Source organism: Cupressus sempervirens, chromosome 10, assembly GCF_028749045.1.
Source record: "Cupressus sempervirens isolate cs-2001-9-10 chromosome 10, ASM2874904v1, whole genome shotgun sequence".
Taxonomy (NCBI): Eukaryota; Viridiplantae; Streptophyta; class Pinopsida; order Cupressales; family Cupressaceae; genus Cupressus; species Cupressus sempervirens.
In genome coordinates, this window is record NC_143127.1 from 516,455,287 (window position 1) to 516,474,407 (window position 19,121).

The window sequence follows — 19,121 nt, forward strand, 5'->3', positions numbered from 1 at the left end:
TAAAATTTTTGTGGATCATTTGGTTAAAAAATCTGGACAAGAAATCCTAAGGGGATATTACATAATAACAATCGCTCTAGTAAGCCAAGTGGATACAGAATGAATGTAGAGTCCCACATCAATATGCTCATTGCTAAGACACCCATAAAGAGTATTCATGAAAATGTTCAACACCAGAAATAAAAAAATAGAAATGAGTTTCATCAACTGTAATTGACTTTTCTTAAACTAACTTATAAACAATAAACAAGAAAGTCCATTAACTACAAGAGTTGGTTGCTTAAGGGAAGCAGCAAATCTGTTATCTTAGATGCATATGTGCAAACTATAACAAATCAGAAGTAATGCCATCTTTGAATTACTAAATCCATTCATTTTCAGATCAGTGAATATATTCTTGTTTAGGAACAAAACATCAGCATGTGTAAGCAACATCCTTAGTATTGCAAAGATAATGGGCAGCCTCATTGATCACTCTCTTCAGTTTTCTATAAGCCTTTGATATAGCTGACATGTATATATAAGTCAAGATAAGGATGATTAATTTATTAAAGTATTAATCATAAGGTTATATTTGGTAAGCAGGGGAAGGAGATTAATTGCGTAAATTATATAGCTATATCTGACATAGCCAAACAACTTCATAACATTGAAATCGACAAGGTTCATGCTACATCCCAAATTTTGACCTAATTTAAAATATAGTTATTGAGGTTCACATGAAGTCAGTTGAGTGTTAAATTTGTTATAATCCTGCGAAATGGTAAGATGGTTAGTCGTTATAATTTCATGTGAAGGTAACTTGCTAGTTGATTATTTATCACGAATTCATGGAATTAAAAAGGCAGTTAGCCATTATGATTATTTATGATTAAATAACTTGTTCTGGTAATATGATTTAACTGCGAAGAATTTCTTTGTAGGAAGCACGTTGAAGGGGTGGAAGCATTGTCAGAAAAGAATTAAGCACAGGAGTATCACGATTACTAGGCAACTGGGTTGAGGACCTAGCGACTTGAATATCAAGATGCAATCGATGGAACCGCATGAGCTATTAAATAAACAATTTAGAACATAAAATAAATAAATTAAAATATAATATGTACTTTAAAGGTTTGATTGATCTTTCTCAATATTATTTTAATTTATACCTATGTACGTACACATAGATATAAAAATGAAGTGACACCATCATAATATTTTCTTATAATAAAATGATGCCACCTCACCAATATATTTACATGCACATATATAAATATAAATGATTTTAATTATCGAATTATAACCTTCCAGCTCTTTTCCCATCTTTTATTCTTTTTCCTTATTTGAAACCGATTGAACACTTGGCGTTTAAAATTGGCAAAATATTCTTAAGTTACGGAAGCCAAAGAGTCCTTTTTATATCATAGGTCAGGAGAGACGGGAATATATTTCAAACATACCCGACTTCCTTTAATTATTTATGACACAATTTCCTTGTTCATTTCTGTCTACCATCTACAATCCGATATTCTGCAAAAACCATCTAAATTTCTGCAAATTCCATTTGAAATCTCTGCAGTTTATAGCAGCGCCTTTCTTGTTACAAGTCTGCTGTATATTGTTCATCTTTTTTGTAGCTGTGAGAGGAAGGTGGACATCTTTTTCCAAACACCCGACTACCTTGTTCATGCTACGTTGTTCAATAATCATTTCCGCCTCCTCCATAACACCCGATTGCATTCTTCTGGGTGCTGAAAACTCTGCTAATACCAATCTATATCTTTTCAATAAATCCTTCCCACGATTCCATGCTCATTTAGATATTCTGCCAGGAATCATGAGTACTCTTTTGTTGGAGCTGTGTTGGCTACTTTTGCAAGTAAAGGTGTGGCGAAGTAGCTGAGTGTTCAACAAGACATTATCTTCAAATTGTCCAGGTTATGTGAAACACCAAAACCAATATTTCAAATTTGATTTCCTTGTACAAAAGGTGCAATAACATCAAACTTCATAGTAGTGAGCTATAGTATTTATTGTGATGATGTCTTTTTTGATATTACAGATTTGATCCTCTTCTTAGTTTAGACTTGTTCATAGCAAGTGAAAGCCAAGTAACCATAGTATGAATCCATAAATCATTATGCCAATGGAGATTAGAATTAAACAATAATTTCTGCAATCTTTAAGAATATTATTCTCAAATCACAGATTGTGATAAGCTGGGATATATATAAAATAATCATGAATTAGTTGAGAATCAATAGATAGAGCCAATTGCTCTGAGATCCGAGCACCTAGGATTCACCGGTTGTATAGCTATAGAAAAGGTGAAGAGGTAAGATGGAGTCTGCAATGACATAGAAATAAAAGTCAGATATGGTACATTAAATTTGGAATAATATTATTTACTAGCTCATGCATGATCTTGTTTATTGTATTCTCCTACTATCAAGTAGAGTGGTGTGATTAGATACTAGGATGCTCAGTGGATGACAGATGCTCCATGTCTATTCTAGGTAGGGGGGGCCTTTCTCGTTAGAGATTGTGTGGGGATAAGTTATGGTTTGAGGTTGGGTGTTTAAGCCCCTGACAATGTTTCCCCTCTCCACAAGATGTCAGACGTACATCAGATAAAGATAAGCTATGCATTCAAATCTATTTCGGAAACAGGTATTTTCACTTTTATGATGTATGTTCAAGTAGAAGGTAAGATTAATTGAGTTGTATCATCGTTATTGTTATTTCTTTAAATGAAAGTAATTTTTAAATTACAATATAATTGGCAACCAGTTAGATCGGTTGATCTTCTAACTGAATATGGAATATATCTATAGGATTGTTGTTTTAGTTTTTCATATATAAGAATAATGATTATGAGCATAATTTCTAATATTATGTTGATGCCACAGTTAAGCAAATTGGAAGGAAATGAATGATATAGTGGCATCTGAAGCCCTAAATGATACAATGGTATCTGATGCCCTAAATGATCCAATGGTAATTGATGCCCTAAATGATGCAGTGGTATCTGAAGTCCTAAATGATATAGTTGTATCTGATGCCCTAAATGATCCAATGGTAATTGATGCCCTAATTGATATAGTGGTATTTAATGGTAATCGTCATTTGATTTTGGATATAGCGGTATTGGATGGTAGTCATCATTTGATATTGTTAAAGTGGTATTTGTGGTTTAACTTGGGTGGTTGCAGAAATATCCATAGATTGATTTCGGTCTCGAATTCCATGGTATGTAGATTTAGTTTCCATAGTAAATACATTGATGGTGATTTCAATTCTTAGTTAAGAAATTTTGTTTAACTAATTTTAATCGTCAATCTCATTCATATGAGCATTATTGAATAAACTGTCTTCCTATGAAAATGAAGTAATAATTGTAATTTTTGATTTTGTTAGTTGTTAAATAAGACCCAGAAACAGTGTTTGTTATAGTTCATATATGAAAAAATAGATATTAGAGATAGTGGTGTTATTGATAAGATCTACTACTCTATGGAGTGATAAAATATATATTATTCCAAGAAATCTCATCAATATATATTCATTATCAATTGTATAAGTTTACGAGTGGTATCAAGGATTGAAAACTTAAACAAGAAGAAAAGATTCAAGGTATTTGTCTTGAATTCTGCAAGCCAACTAGGAGGGGACATTACAATCTATCTTTTCAGATTCAGCATGGTCCAATTGATCACAAGTCATTTCAGTTTTCTACTTTCACCAAGGGTCACTTTAAGTCACATTAATCAACAAGGACCCAAAAAGATTTAGTGTGAAAACTTAGAAAATTATATAAAATGCAAAACTAAGTTTTTTGTAATTAGAGAATATGAAAAATTGTGATATTATGAAGCTCGCATTGTATAAAGATAAAGATAAATTTTATTAATGTCTAGCAAGTGACCACAAAAGGGTCAAGGGGACTTGAGAGAAAACAAGAGAGCAATGAACAACACAAACACCAAATGGTGTCCAAGGAGAAAAGAAAAAGAGCAGCAGAAGGAAGGAAGAAAAGAAAATAGAAATCAAGAGCCTAGAGAACATGGGGAGGGTGCGATGGGAAAAGAGGCAACCCCAAGCCACTGAGCAAATAGGGAGTTGAGGTGATAGAGAAAAACCCCACACAAAAGAATGACCCATAGAAGTGGTAGGGGGCAGAGTTGATGATGCTATCTTTGGAGGTGTCCCAATCGACTGGAATCTTTGAGTAGGATTTGTGAGGTCTCACGGACTTGGAATGAGGAGGCGAGGCAAGGTTCCTCTTGGTGCCACACACCATCCCAGGAAAGAAAGATGTAATGAGTTGATCAGCCAAAGGGTGCAAGGGGTGCTGAAAAGAGTGATCTCATAGGCGGTTGGTCTCCTGTAGATAAAGAGCAACACATCTTTGATTTGTGTACCTGAAGGAGGAGAAAAACTAAGCCTATTTGAAGAGAAAATAAGTCTTGCCTTTGATCTCATAATAGATAGGTAAACATAAGATAAAGTTCTCCTTTGACTCCACCTCGCTAAGAACATGAAGTTGACAAATCTTGTCATCCCTCTATTACCAATGATTGGTCTCAACATGGAGATGATAGGAGCCCACTCTAAACAAACCCAAGGAAATCTTGAGGAAGTGCTGCTTGTGATGAGAAGTGTAGGAAGGGCAAACAATAGGTCATCTTCGAGCAAATCCCCTAAGTGGTATGAATGTACTACCTATAGATATCGTCTCTAATGCACTTGTTCAACTCTTGCCTGGTTGGGGGGGGGGGGGAGGGGCATCTATAGAGTATTGGAATAGAGGAAGATGATCAATTTCAATCCCAATATTACCCAAAAAGGTGACAACACCAACAAGCCAACAATGAGATGATTGCAAGGGGCAACATAACGAACACGAGCCTCAAAGGAGCAGCAGGTAAGCTAGGGATGTCTCTAACATCCCTCGTAGAAGTCAGCAAAACCACGAAAATGGTACAAAAACCAAACAAGGTAAAATATGTCCTAAAGCCTAAAGGGACAGGCCTCAAACTCTGCAAGAACAATGCTTTGAGTAAATTGTTTTGTCCTGCATTTTGTCACCACAAAATGTAGGTAATAGTACGAAACTTTTTTCAAACTAGTTTCGCATTTCTTTGAGTCCAATTCATTATTTAATTGGTTAGTATTGATCAACCAATCAGTACCAATTGATGTAATGGACTCTTTTATTGAAGACTTTCGTCAAGTCTTTTTCGTTTTGCTTTCTGACGAGCTTTTGCTTTATTTTTGAGGCATTCATCATCCTTTTCTTTGCTTTTGAGTGCGTGTTTCTTAGTTTTTAGTCCTTTGGTTTTGCTCATGTCATGCCTTTCAGTTTTTCCTTCGATTTGGTCTAACCTAGAGCTCAATTGGAGTTGTCAGTAAAGAGATATGCCCATTTTAGTGCCTCAAAAGTGGACCTTTTTGGTGCAACAACATGAATTAAAAATATCATGTTATATTTCTAATTTCACATTCACATTTTGAAAAATATAACTTAAATTCACTTTTTGTTATTTTTTAAGTTACTTTAACTTAAAAATTTTCACTTAAAGTGACTATAGTGCACTTTATGTTATAATTTTAAGTTGAGTTATTTTTTTTTTTTCACGTAAGTGACTATATTAACTATATAGTTAAATTTAATTTTTAGTATTTAAATCAAATGCTCTAGTAAATATTACTTTTTAAATGATATTTACATGTTATATTGTTAATATGATATTTAAATATAATTTATGTCCCACTTAAGTAATATTTCAATGAATTTAAATTGACATGTGCTTATTAAATCACTTGAAGTCATCAAAAGTGGACATTTTATGCGTCATTACATGTAAAATCCATCAAAAGTGGACCTTTTACATGTCATTACATATAAAGTTCAACTTGGAAACATAAATCCATCAAAATTGGACCTTTTCCATGTCTTTGCATATTTAAGTTATCAAAGTGGACCTTTTATATGACCTTTTATATGCAATTATATGTAAAATCCATCAAAAGTGGACATTTGACATGTCACTGCATATAAAGTTCAACTTGAAAAGATAAGTGGACTTTTTTGGTGTCATTACATCAAAAGGTAAGTTTTGTGTCATTGCATCAAAAAAGTGAGATACAACTTAAAATATGCATTGCACTCCAAAAGGTCCGATTTTGATCTTATGCATGTTTTAAAATGTGTTATGCACTCGAAAAGGTCCGATTTTCTTTTTGAGAGTTTTAAAATATGCATATCACTTCAAAAGGTCCGATTTTGATCAAAAACATATTTTAAAACATGCATATAACTCCAAAAAGTCTGATTTTGAAGAAATGCATGTATTTGGCCTCCAAGAACCCGATTTTGCTCATTGTGAGAGATTTACTTGATGGATTTGCATGAGATCTTCTCCAATAGGATCGTTTTTGCTTGCCAATGGATTTTCTAATATCAAAAATGGATTTATCTTGCTAAAAAAGTTTTTTCAAACTCCTTCCAAGGGCACGTTTTTGGAAAAATCTTCAAATTAATTCATTTAGAGTGATTTAAATCACATTTTTCCAAGGAAAAGAGGCGTTTTGGCATCTTCAATCATTTGCAATACATCTTGGTTCACATTTTTGCATTTGGAAGCCAAAAACAAATTCATTTCACGCCTTTTATGAATCACATTTTTGCTAAAAACACCCAGAAAATGAGGGTTTTTATCCACGTTTTTGCATTTTGGGGTCACGTTTTTTGCATTTTGATCCATGTATATGCATTTGGGGGAGTTGTTTTTGCATTCACAAGTCAAAAATGACTCAAAAACATGCATTTTTTGGTCACGTTTTTGCAAAAACAGCCTAGTTTTTTGCATAAAAATGTCATGTTTTTGTTCAAAAAACTCAAAAAAAATGCATTTTCAGCCCATACCTTTGATCAAGAGGGATTGTTTTTGAGTTTTAAATGCATGATATTGTCTTTGCAGACCATGTATTTAGCACTTTCATGTCAAATTCGACCCTTCATTGCTCATTAATTTTTGTTAAATGTAAGTGTGGAAAAAGTCAAAAAGTTGTTTGAAAATCCAAATTTGAGGAAGAATCGGTCTTCAAGTCTATAAAACTTGCTATTTTGGCTCTTTAATGTCCAAGCAAGTGGACATTTTCAAATTTGCTCATCAATTTATGCTTATCTTGTTATTTCCATGCATATTATGGCTTGTTATTGCACACTTGTCCATATATATGCCATGAAAAGTGCATTTTGTCTTTAAAAATGAAGAAATGATTCATTTTCATGTTTCCAGTTTTTCCGCAAACTCCCAATTCGAATTTGTGTGTTGAAGTGCATTGCATCTTGAAATGTTTGAGTCACTTTCCAAAGGTACGTTTTTCTTTTGAGTTTTTGTGTTTTGTGTTTGCTTGCTGGTTTTCTCCACTTTGGAGAAGTCACAAGTTCTTTCCCAAGAACTTGTTTTTGCTTCACTTCATGTGAAAGCATCGTCACGTTCCACATTCCGTTTCTGTGTCACAACACCTCACCTCTCATTCAACGAATGTGATTACATATTTTCTATCTCATTCACCATCCGTACATGCATGTAATCTCATTTTCCGCTTTCATTTTCACTCATCTCACTTTTCACATCCACTTAGACGACATGATTACATGAAAAGCCTTACGCGTAATTGCATCTCAAAGGTCTAATTTTGATTAAAATTCACTTTTTGAAAAGTCAAAAAGATGTCATTTTTATCTTTCATGTACTTTGACTTCACTTTTCCACAAAGATGAGTATAAAGTTCACTTCACCTGAAGGCACATTGCATTCATTCTTTCCATATGCACTTACACCTCCATGAGCAAATACATGTTATTCCACTTCCCATGTCATTACGCATTTCATCTCATCCGTCATCTGTACTTACATGTAAGCTCATCCTCCATCCACATTCGTATGCCATCTCACTTTTCATTCCTCATTACATGTTGCAGTTACATGTAATCCATTTTCCGTGCAATGATATCTTGAAAGCCCAAGTTACACTTTTAAATCGAAAACTTCTCATTTGCATGCATTCCCATGCGTTCCACTTTCATGTTTCAAAGCATTTCCATTCGCCAAGCACTTTACTTCAAAAAAAGAAGAAAAAAATGGTTAAAGGTGCTGATGAAAAGTTGTTCAGAGTTTACATCCGGACATCGTCAAGAAGGTTTTTAGAGTGTTAGAGAATCCAGAATGTGCCAATCTACAAAAGGAGAATTCATGACAACTTGAGTGAGAAAAGGTGGATCACATCAAGTTTTCAAATGACAATGGACAATTCATCAAAGTCAAAGGTTATCAAAAGAAGAAACATCATGGTTATCAAGATGAATGCAGTTGCACAAAATATAGGAACTCCCAATCCTATTATCATCCGGGATATCATCGCCAAGTACAAGGCTCTTTAGAACAATCCCTGGAATTGTTTCAATTCTCTTCTGTCTTTCTTCTTCTTGTTGTTTCATGTTTTTAATTGAAGAGGATGTATTACATGAAAATGTGTAATTACATGTAATGCGAGTTGCATGTGCATGAAAAGATGTAATGTGAGTTGCATGTAACCCTATAATTTCTCTTTTAGTTAGACCAGGTCAACTTGGTTGAGTTGCTCCCACTTTTTCCTCCATCTTTTTCTCAACTTCTGTGCCTATATAAAGGAGTGCCTTGTCATTGTAAAAATCATCTTTTGTTGTATGGAAGAAAGCTCTACCACATTTGTGCAAGCATAACATTGATTGTGTAGTATGAGTTTAGGAGAAAGTGAATAATAGAAGCAATTGGATTCGAAGCTTTGACTGGAAGCAATTGTGATAGAGTAAACTAGAAGCTTTGACTGTAATTTGTGCCTATTGTCTTGATTTATGTTATTATTGTGTGTTCAATAAAAGAGCATAGTGATTTAAGAAGCAATTGGAGCTGAAGCTTTGGCTGGGAGTGGTTGTGGAAATATATGGCTAGAAGCTTTGTCTGTAGCTTATACTTCTTTCTTAATTCACAAAATAGTTCAGTATTCTTACTTTTAGGAGTCTTTGTGCCCTAATTGTAAAGCTTTTCATATAGAAATACAACCGGACTTAGAGCCAAACTAGTACATTTTTAGCTAGCCTTTGAGTTAGTGAAGGTTTATCGGTATCATTATTTCCAGCTCTTGATAAAAGTGTAGTTAGAGATTCACCCTGCCTATTACTTGCTCCATGAGGAAGTGGATTTTTTCTTGAAAGATAAGAAGAAAGGATATTGGTAACACCCATTTTAAAAAATCTCTCAACTTCTTGCTTACCTTGAGTTGATCCAAGGAACAGTGAGAAGGGGGAGCCTTCCCTTTAAAGTAGGAGAGAGACTCTGTCTCACACGTTGTGGCTGGTCATCCTATTTTGCGAGTGGATTTTTACCCAAAACTGTCGGTTGCAAAATATCCACCCAACAGACTGTCTACATCTGATGAACTTGTAGAAGAGAAGAGCCCCAAACCACATAGCCATTAAGAATAGTGGGTCAAACACGGGTGTCAAGAATGAACATCTTCGACGGGATATCATGGAAGTGATGTTTGAAGCACTGTCTCACAAGGAGATCAAGGGATCCAACACTCTTGTTGATGCTGAATTGGAGGCCTTAAGCAGAATCAGAGACCTAACAATATTGCCCCTAGGTAGGTGTAAGATGGAATAATCTTGATTCAGAGCCCCTGAAAGTAAAATGAAGATGAGAGGTTTTAAGGAAATTGAAGACCATTACCTTAGATTACCCCTCATTTCACAAAAAGAAGCCAAGCAATCCAACTGTCTTTGAAGATCCTCAAGAGATGAGGCCAAAAGGACCACATCATCTGCAAAAAGCAGAATATGAATCAACACCTGTTGGAGAATCCAGAGCCGTCATCCCTCAGAAGTTGCTCATGAAGGAATTCCTCAAGCTCATCAATGCAAATCCTGAACATAGTAGGAAAAATTATGATTAATCAGAGATATGAACTGTTGTTTATAGATTATGTCTGAAACTGATTTTATCATTCTCTTAGTGTTAGACTTGCCCAAGAGTAGGAATAGCTTTTCTCAGGTCAATTTGCATGGCTAGAGAACAGACTGTGTATAAAGCTTTTGATTTCAGGTGCTGTCTTCTTGTCCTCTAGTATCTTCATGGGATCAGCGTGTGAAATTGCTTGACATATTAGTTATTTGTTAGTCTCTTGAGATAGTGATGTTGTCCTTGTTGTGCTTAAGATGGGAAGACTTTCTCATTTCATATGATTTAAAAAATCAGTAGAGTTCATTTATTGATAGCTTGATGTGGTAAATGTCATAATCATGACTGGAAAAATATCAACCTCTCAAAACAAAGACTGGAATGAGGATTTGTTTTTAATCTACTTGAACACAAATAATTGTGTAATCTTGAGAAACTACTAATGATATCATAAAATCTCAGCTTTCATGTACTACACAGCAATCTCTTACACTGATTTCTTACCCTTGTGTATTTTTTTGGTATAAGTTAATAAGAACATTGGAAACATTATGCTATTATGAGGTGCTTCAAATTATGTGCTTATAATTTTATCTAATCCAGGCTAGAAGACTTCATTTTTGAAAAATATTTTAAATATTGACATTATTTTTTGATTGCTGTCCTGACGCATTATTTATCCTTACAATGATTGTGATAGAATATAATCTTTCAGACCAACGATTGGAATGTGAGGTCTTCTTACACAAACTATCAAGGGTAATATTGGGAAATATCCATGCTACCCTCAACTCTGAACTTTCAGTGCTATATTGTGATATGTGACACTTAATAGTCTTAGTTGATTGGTAACAACTATAACAAAAAGGTTGTCTTTCTGGCCATTTTCTGCTCTTTTATTCTACATACATTTTGCGAATTGGAGCTTGCATTATTCATTGGTGTTTCCTTATTATGGCCTTGAGCTAATAAGAATTCTCAATTCTCCAAATAATTAGTCTACTACTGGTTGTTCTTTTCACAAGATCAATTCTTGCTTATGGTTTGAAGATATTTGTAAAGCTATATGATTATAGCTTAAATTGTTGCAGATGTCTGTTATCACTGTAATAGTTTAGTGTGAAATCGGTAAATTCAATTTCTCTGATATACATTTTTGTATTTAATAGGAGAAATCTTTGGAGGCATATCTGTTGGGAAGGAAGAGAATGATGCAATAGTTTTGATGAATGCTTTACAAAGGTGCTGTTCCTGTGTTTGTCATGCTAGTGAAAGATATTGCCATTGTTGTCATCAGAAAGAGCATATTTCAGTACCAGAGTTACTATCAACAATAAAAGGTCCTTGGTCCTTAATTTACTGGCAGGTATTCATAAATTTTTGACGAGTTGCATTTTTATTCAACTGAAATAGCCTGTTAAAAATTTATGATCACAATATATTTCTTCTCATATCTGATTTGAAATACTACTGCTCAGGCAAAATCAAACATTGTGTGGTTTGGACGAGATGCTTTTGGAAGGAGGAGCCTTTTAGTACATTGGCCTTCACTGAATGATTCACGCTTTCTGCTTTCTTCTGTAGCACCCTTTAGGACAGATAGAAATACTAGATGCAAAAGGTAAGTTGCAAGTAATGTTTCAATACTGTTTCCAAGCACATTCTTCACAACGTAGGATGATAGATTCAGTAAACATCCTGGCAGGATGCTAATTATTTTAATGTTCTTTCCATTCTTTCAATTCAACCCTTACACAGAAAAAGATATCTCTCTTGACATTTATATGCAAGATACGTGTAAAAATTTCCAAAATTTAATTGAGTGAATAACAAATTCCAAATGACAACAAAATCTGTGAACATTAACTCTAGCAATATGCAGGCATGAGAACTTTTATTTTTCTCTAAGTGCAAAATAGATTTTATTTATACTCTTTATAGAGCATTATGTGAAAATAAATGAAAGACTAACTAAACTTCTACCCTAATTACTGATTGTTTGTGCAAGTTGCAAATTTTTTTTACAAAATATTATAGGTTGTCACCTTCAAATGGTAAGTGGGTGATTTTAATTGTCTTTTGAGTTTTCTCTGTTTCTAATGTCCTTCGACAAATATTCTCCTCCTTTTGGTACTGAATAGGCAGTTTTGTTCTATTGTGGTAATTCATTCCATTTCCTAAGGCCATTCTTCTTGTCTTCTAGTGGCAGAAAAACGATAGCAAAACTCTTTAGGAAAATATATGGACTTCTCTAGAATCTTCCATATTCTTTTTTCATATTATGAATTTAGTATTCTTCCTCTTTATTTAAGAAAAATATATGGACTTTTCTAAAAATCTTCCATATTCTTTTTTCATATTATGAATTTAGTAGTACTCAATTCTGACTATTTTCATTGTCACAACTATTGTTCGTAGAGATTCAAATTTTTAACTGAAATAATGTAACTCATCTGCAAGCATTATTAGTTTGAAATGCTTAACCATGGCACAATAGTCTTCACGACTTGTTTGGTAAACATAACCATAGATTCAAATTCAGATGTCGCTTAGTAATAGCAATATCCCATTATGAGGAATCTTCTCAATGCATGCAGAGGTGAAGGGTTTTTTCACTGAGCTGAGCTTGGAAGGCCATTAGATCAAATAGATCAGCAAAGGATCTTACCCAAACTGAGAGGCTCTGAACTTCAATAGGTGGCCTGGCATACAAATGGTAACGAATTAATGATAAGAATGGGCATTGAATTAATGTTTTAAATGGCTACACTAGTAATGAAATATGGTAAGCCAACGAAGTCAATCAGATGTACAACTGTCAGCCTTAGTAGCATACTGCACTGTTTCAATTACAAAAAACCTTTGTAACAGTGGACAGTCCCAATGTGATCATATTTCTACACAGTCTCTACTAAAGTACACACAGTCAGAGAAGATCCCAATGCAAGGCAAAACAGTTGGCATCATCATTGAATCCATTAAGATTCATGATGAAATCAATTCAATAGCAACCCAAACAAGTCCAAATGCAATCCATTATACAAGGTTGAAAATTTATAGTAGCTTAACAAGTTGTACATAATTTAGTCTCTAAGAGAGTTTATTACTCACTGATAAAATGCCTCCCAAAACCCTTGATGCATATTTCATCCACAAAACAAATGTAACCACACTGCGAGTACAGGCCCAGTACTATCTGGGTCGTCGCAACCAACAATACGACAACCATTATATAACAGCTGTGCCAAGCCATGGCACTGTCAGAACAATCAAGAATGACACCTATAGAATACTGGTCCCAGAGTATTTCCAGTTTTTTTTCTGCCTCCAAATTTTAGGATCCTTGGGAGACCTGAAAGCTTTGAATGATTCAGCTGGAAGTAGTAGCAGGTAGCCATGGTAGAGCGATTGAAATGTGCATGGCTTTGCCAATTACTAGGTGGCTATGCCACTGTAAGAAAACCCCGAATAAGAAAAAAAGACCAGTTACATTGGTGCTCTAACCCTTGTTGAACTCCTGATTGATCGGTTGTAACATGATGGTTTAAGGCTAAGCCATGTAACACTGGTATCATAAGTAATCATTTTGATGGATGAACTCAGGTTAGAGCCCACATAAGGTCATTGACTCATTAACAAAGGTAAAAGCTTCACATACATATTGTAATGCTCCCTTCTAGAATTCGCTCTAGTTTATACCCTACAACACAACTGCAATAGCTAGGGTTAGAGAGATGCCTTACCAAGTAAGGTATTTTGTCCATTGTGCTTTTGAATATAAGCCACAATCAGCAAATAAGGGACAAATGCACAAACACGAGCACAAACTAATTATATTGTTAGGATAATATAATCTCTTTAGGCATTACAAATTGATAATGAAAGAGATACAATCCTAATCTAGTGATTAGGTAAGAATATAATCATAATGCATATTTAGAATAATGGAACATATTTACAACACTTAACTCTCATGAACCTTAACCATAATGAGGAATGAGATAAGGAAGACATGATTAGGTGCTCTCATTGTCTCTGCTCTAGTACCGTGACTGGAATCTCTGCTCCCCTTGGCGATTCCGAGGCCTAGAACCTTGATAATAAGTGCAGACAGTGACTTTTTGTGAGTAAAATTAGGTGAATATCTTGGATGGATATTCTCCCAAAATTATCTCAAGAACAAATTTCGGAATAAACCAGATTGTTTATGCAATAAACTTTCAGATTTAACCAGCAAATAAATGATAATTGCTCATATAGGAAAACTCAAAAATTTCAATAGTTTCGTAATATTCAGCAATTACAAGTGCAAGACAAGCAAAGCTCATAAAAACTCTTCATAATAAGTTATTGTGTTATACATCAGCAATACAATAACTAGATATCAAGAATCCCATCTTAAACACAAAATTGTAGTCAGATTGGAAAACCAAGAAAGAACCTGTAAGCCCACGTGAGACATTTGATTTGACGTCTCCATTGACAATGGGGTTGTGTCCACTATCTACGGACACGAAGGTTTCTGTCCTTAGGCTAGATGAAAGCTGAAGCTTTCTAAATAACTCTCCGAGAGAGATCTGTAGTCTGAATCATAAACCGAGCATAGCTGAAATGAACTCCTCATCCTCCTTTTCAAAACCCAGCATGTGACTCTTGAGCTTCCTTCCTCTCCTTTCGTCTTTTCCTTCTTTGTCACTTATTAACACCCTTATAATATTAAATTGATCCATTTTATAAATTGCTTTAAACTCTCATAAGTCAAGTCAAGATTTTTATGAATTTAACTTTAGGATTCCTAATGTCCCAAAAGGGGACATCCTCCCTCCTTGAGATTGCTTGTCCTCAAGCAATCAATACCAGGGTCCTAAATGAATATGTAGGTTGTTCTATAGCCCAATTGGAAAACACATCCTGTCACATTGCAAAGCAAGGTCTCCAAATGCAACTCATCCCTCAACCAGATCCTTGGATCCCATGTCACTCTGTGAAGTACCGTTGTGCCTATAGGCTGCGTGACTCTGATAGAAAATACATCAAATCTCAAACTGTGTAGTACTACAACGAAATTGAAAAATCCTCAAAATGCCACACATACATCTGATAAACACCTGGATCCCAAACTATCCTATCAATATGATCGTGGGAGGAGTAATGGATATCTAACAACCTATCATTCTGGATCAACCATCTGAACCAACAGATAACCCCACCAAAACCACAAAAATTCATGAAGTTTGTCTCATAAGTTCACCATGTATTGTTGTCATAAACTAGACCAACAACATGGAAGTTGGCGCGGTTGTTATTGTGCCCTTGTATTGGAAGGGTAACCATCTCATGAGGTGTGTGTCTTAAGATGATGAATCTCCATGAATCAACTTGCAACTTGCTAACCTCAAGAGGCTGGACCAAATCTGAAAAAATGATAGCAGACCCAACATAACAACCACTGATAGCTAGAGTATGCATAAAGATAAGATCACCAGCTAACAAATAAATAGTTGCCATCTCACAAAGACTTGGTGACATGTCTCTAGATAATTGGTAGAAACTATCAGTATACATGTTACCAATTTAGCTTACCTCCTAAATTGCTATGTTAAGCTTGCTTATATACTGCGCTATGTGTTTTAAGTTGTTGATCATACATATTACAGGATGGTTACGATGCAGAATGTGAAGTACATAAATCAATAAACAAGAGAAATTGATCATTTTTATTCAAGTTACATACAAGTACCAAAAAATAGTACACTTTTATTGAAATATATTTCAGAACTGTTTTATAAGGTACAAAATGTTCAAATTTTAGACAGTACTTGATACAATGTATTTAGATACCACACAAGTCATAGCAACTCCTAATATACTATTTGAATAAACACATTGCATAAACAGAAAAGTACTGGAGAAATAAGGGGAAAAGCCTCCATTGCCTGAATGGAAGGTTGTTCATCTGAATTTTGAAGAAGATTTGAGCCCGCATCTCCATCTTTGAATACACCTGCAAAATGTAAAGAGCGGGGTCAGTTCATGTGAACTGAGCAATGGAAACCATTCCAAATATCTCCACACTACTTAGTGTTCTTACAACATGATCATTCAGATAAATGCATTAAAAGATGCAAAGACGAGAAATATTTGAAAGCAAAGCAGGTTTTATGCTAATAAGTTTGCTTCATGTGCAGATTCAGGTATAAAGACCAAGTAGGTTGTTGAAGGGACACACATACATACAGGTGTGTAACTTTCTGACTGAAGTCATCTAGAGGCAAAAATTGATTAAGGAGGTTGTAGAGGGGGCATACATACATTATAGGTATGGGACCTTCCAACTGAATTAATGGAGCTGTACAAGACTGGCTGTTGAAGGGACATGAAAATGTATCGTGAAGCCTTTCGGCTTAATTTATAAAACTAAATAAATTTTTATTACTACAGGGAGTTTTAATTACTATAGGACAAACAATATGCTACAGGAAGAGCGTTGCAAGTAGACAGTTTAGATATTGTATTATATCCTTGAACATGAATTAAAGGATTGTTTTCAGCTTTTACTTGCATGAAAGAATAGTAAGAGGGAAGCAAATTTCAGAAAATGATACAATTACAGAAAAAGATTGATAATCATAATGGCAGTTCACAGATAACGAAGGAGAAATCATAGGTATATCAAGTTTATTAAAAACATGGCATCTTTCAAACAAGTCCATGCAACTTGTAGGAGCAGCTGAATAGAGAGGAATATGTTGCCAAAACCCAAACAATGAAATACTGCAATGAAGAAATATCCAAAATTACTGAAGTAATTATCAGAGAAGCCATAGTTTTATATACGAAATTTAACTACCAGCTACAACAAGAATAATAAAGTCTGGAAGTGACAGAGATACAATCACATTTGCATTCAAACTCACATGGTAGTGCAACCAAATCAAGCATCCATGTGAAGGACAATAAAGATCCCATGTTTCAAAGAAATTACATAGAATTATCTTCCAGTCACAGCATAGAAAGTCATAACAACATTCATAAAAAAAGTTTGTCATCATTCAATGGGAAGGAATGATCAAAGGAAGTTTAAAGATCTGAATCAACATATTTTTTTGAAATAAGATCTGCAAATTTCAAATAAGAACTAGAGAATGGTGCAGTTTCACTATTATGCTTTCAAGGAATTTGTAAAGAATTATAAAATGGCTCTTGTACCATTAAATGAAGATTTCATAGCAAAATACACCCAGAATGGTCCAGATCTTGGTTTGTCAAGAGAATTTTATACATTAAGGATGCTACGGTCAGTCAAGAACAGAGTATGAATTTGCAATCAAGAAGAAAATACAATCATATTGCGGGGCATTTTTTGGGCGATTGAGAGGGAATCGAGACAAACGCCATCTGGGTTATGTGCAGAGCAGGCCTGTTTAGGTTCTATGCAGGCAGAATCCCTAGAAAGACAATGGAAAAAGAGATAGCAGTGATTTAAAAGTGGACGACAAACTGAAAATTACAGTCTTGGATAGAGAAGATTTGGGAGTGCTTGCAGCAGTTGGAAGTTTTCTCAATTTTTCATATCTACAGAGAGGTAAATGGAACTGCTGATGGGCATATGGCAGAAATACTAAAGAGCCATAAGAAATCAATTTTAATTTGTGAAGCTCCCAAATCAGCCATCAAAGGTAAATTGCTACCAAAGTTTTTTATAGCTAAGTACAGCAATCATAAAATTGGAACAAACAACCCAACCATGTACAAAATGCAACCATAATAGCAAAGAATACAAATAACCAGCATTCACGGCTATAACCAAACATAAACAGCCAAGGCATTTCATGACATGAAGATGGATAATCACCATGGTGTCCAAGGCATGAACCCGCAGGCAGAAGTAGCCATGAAAATGGAGAATGACAGCCCAGTAAAGAAATGAGCCACCAAATGGAGAAGACGGAATACATACAACTATAGCAGAAAATGACATAAAGAGAGGAGAGCTCACAAAATCTATAAGCCAGAGCCACAAAATAGCAGGAGTAATGGCATCCATGAGATAGCAACCAACATTTATGGCTCCAAAAGAAATAACCAGCAGTCATGGCGTTCACGGCAAGCAGCCTAACAAAATCCAAATAGCAGAGAAAAAATCTAGATTGCCTCCATTTTGGCTAGGGTTTCACAGCCTTTTCCCTCTTCAAGCAATTTCACAAATAACTCTTGAATGACAAAAGGACTTGAGATTAATTTGCTTTTTGCAATACTATATCAAACTTCATAATATTTCGGTCTCTCCTCTTAGTTGCAAACATTATTGATAGAAGTGTTTTATTAAAACATTAATATTGTAACTTGTTTAATTAATATCATCTTGTATAAATAACTTATTTTTTAATTATTATTTTAATTGCATAATAAAAAATTGTAATTATTATTTCATAATTGATATTTTATGAATCAATTATTTAATAATAAAATTCATGAAATCAAATAATAATTAAAAGAGTTTGTTTTAAAAAAAAAGAAAAAGAAAGAAAGAAAGAAGAGGTTTGAATCACGGTTAACTAGAAGTATTAAAAGGTTAAGAGGGAGTGGCAAGGAGTTCAGTGGCTATTTTTGGATTCGCAGTTCAGATTCATGACTTTGGAGTTGATTATGGAGTTAATTTTGGCATTTTCAGAGTCTTCTTGGACTTGTCTACATACATGTACAATCAAGGTACAGTTGGAGTGCATGTGGCATGTTTTTTGAGCAGTGATGACCAGTTTTACATGCAGTTCACTTTGGGAGCCTTTTTAATGCATTTTTGCATGGTTATTGATGAGTTTGACATGCTGTATTTTTAGCTTGACATTGAAATCCGACCTAGGGTTTTGTGCATGATTTTCAGGAGAAAAGGTAGTTTTTCAGCTGGCTATCAGTTGGACAAGTGTTTGAGGGCAGATTTGATTGGTTTCTTCACAGATTGGAGTAGTTTTGAGACTTATTTTTATGCATATTTCTGATATCCGAATTAGGGTTTTGAGCCCTATTTATTGTACATTCACCTCATTATGAGGAATCTTCTTTCTGGCTCAGATTTTTTGCACATTGCAAATTATTGAGTTGATTGTAGGAGCATTTTGTAGTAGAGAT

At 34.6% G+C, this 19,121-nt stretch overlaps 1 protein-coding gene across 11 annotated transcripts in view; it reads left to right on the plus strand.

Moving 5' to 3' along the window:
* LOC149534920 (Asparagine synthase family protein) overlaps positions 1–19,121 on the plus strand; it is a 181,310-nt gene that overhangs the window by 23,379 nt on the left and 138,810 nt on the right. For all 11 annotated transcript variants that reach the window (XM_089803085.1, XM_089803082.1, XM_089803083.1 and 8 more), the window contains exons 4-5: positions 11,162–11,358; positions 11,471–11,613. In XM_089803085.1, the coding sequence (XP_089659211.1) occupies positions 11,162–11,358; positions 11,471–11,613 (340 nt within the window). The remainder of the gene's footprint in view (positions 1–11,161; positions 11,359–11,470; positions 11,614–19,121) is intronic.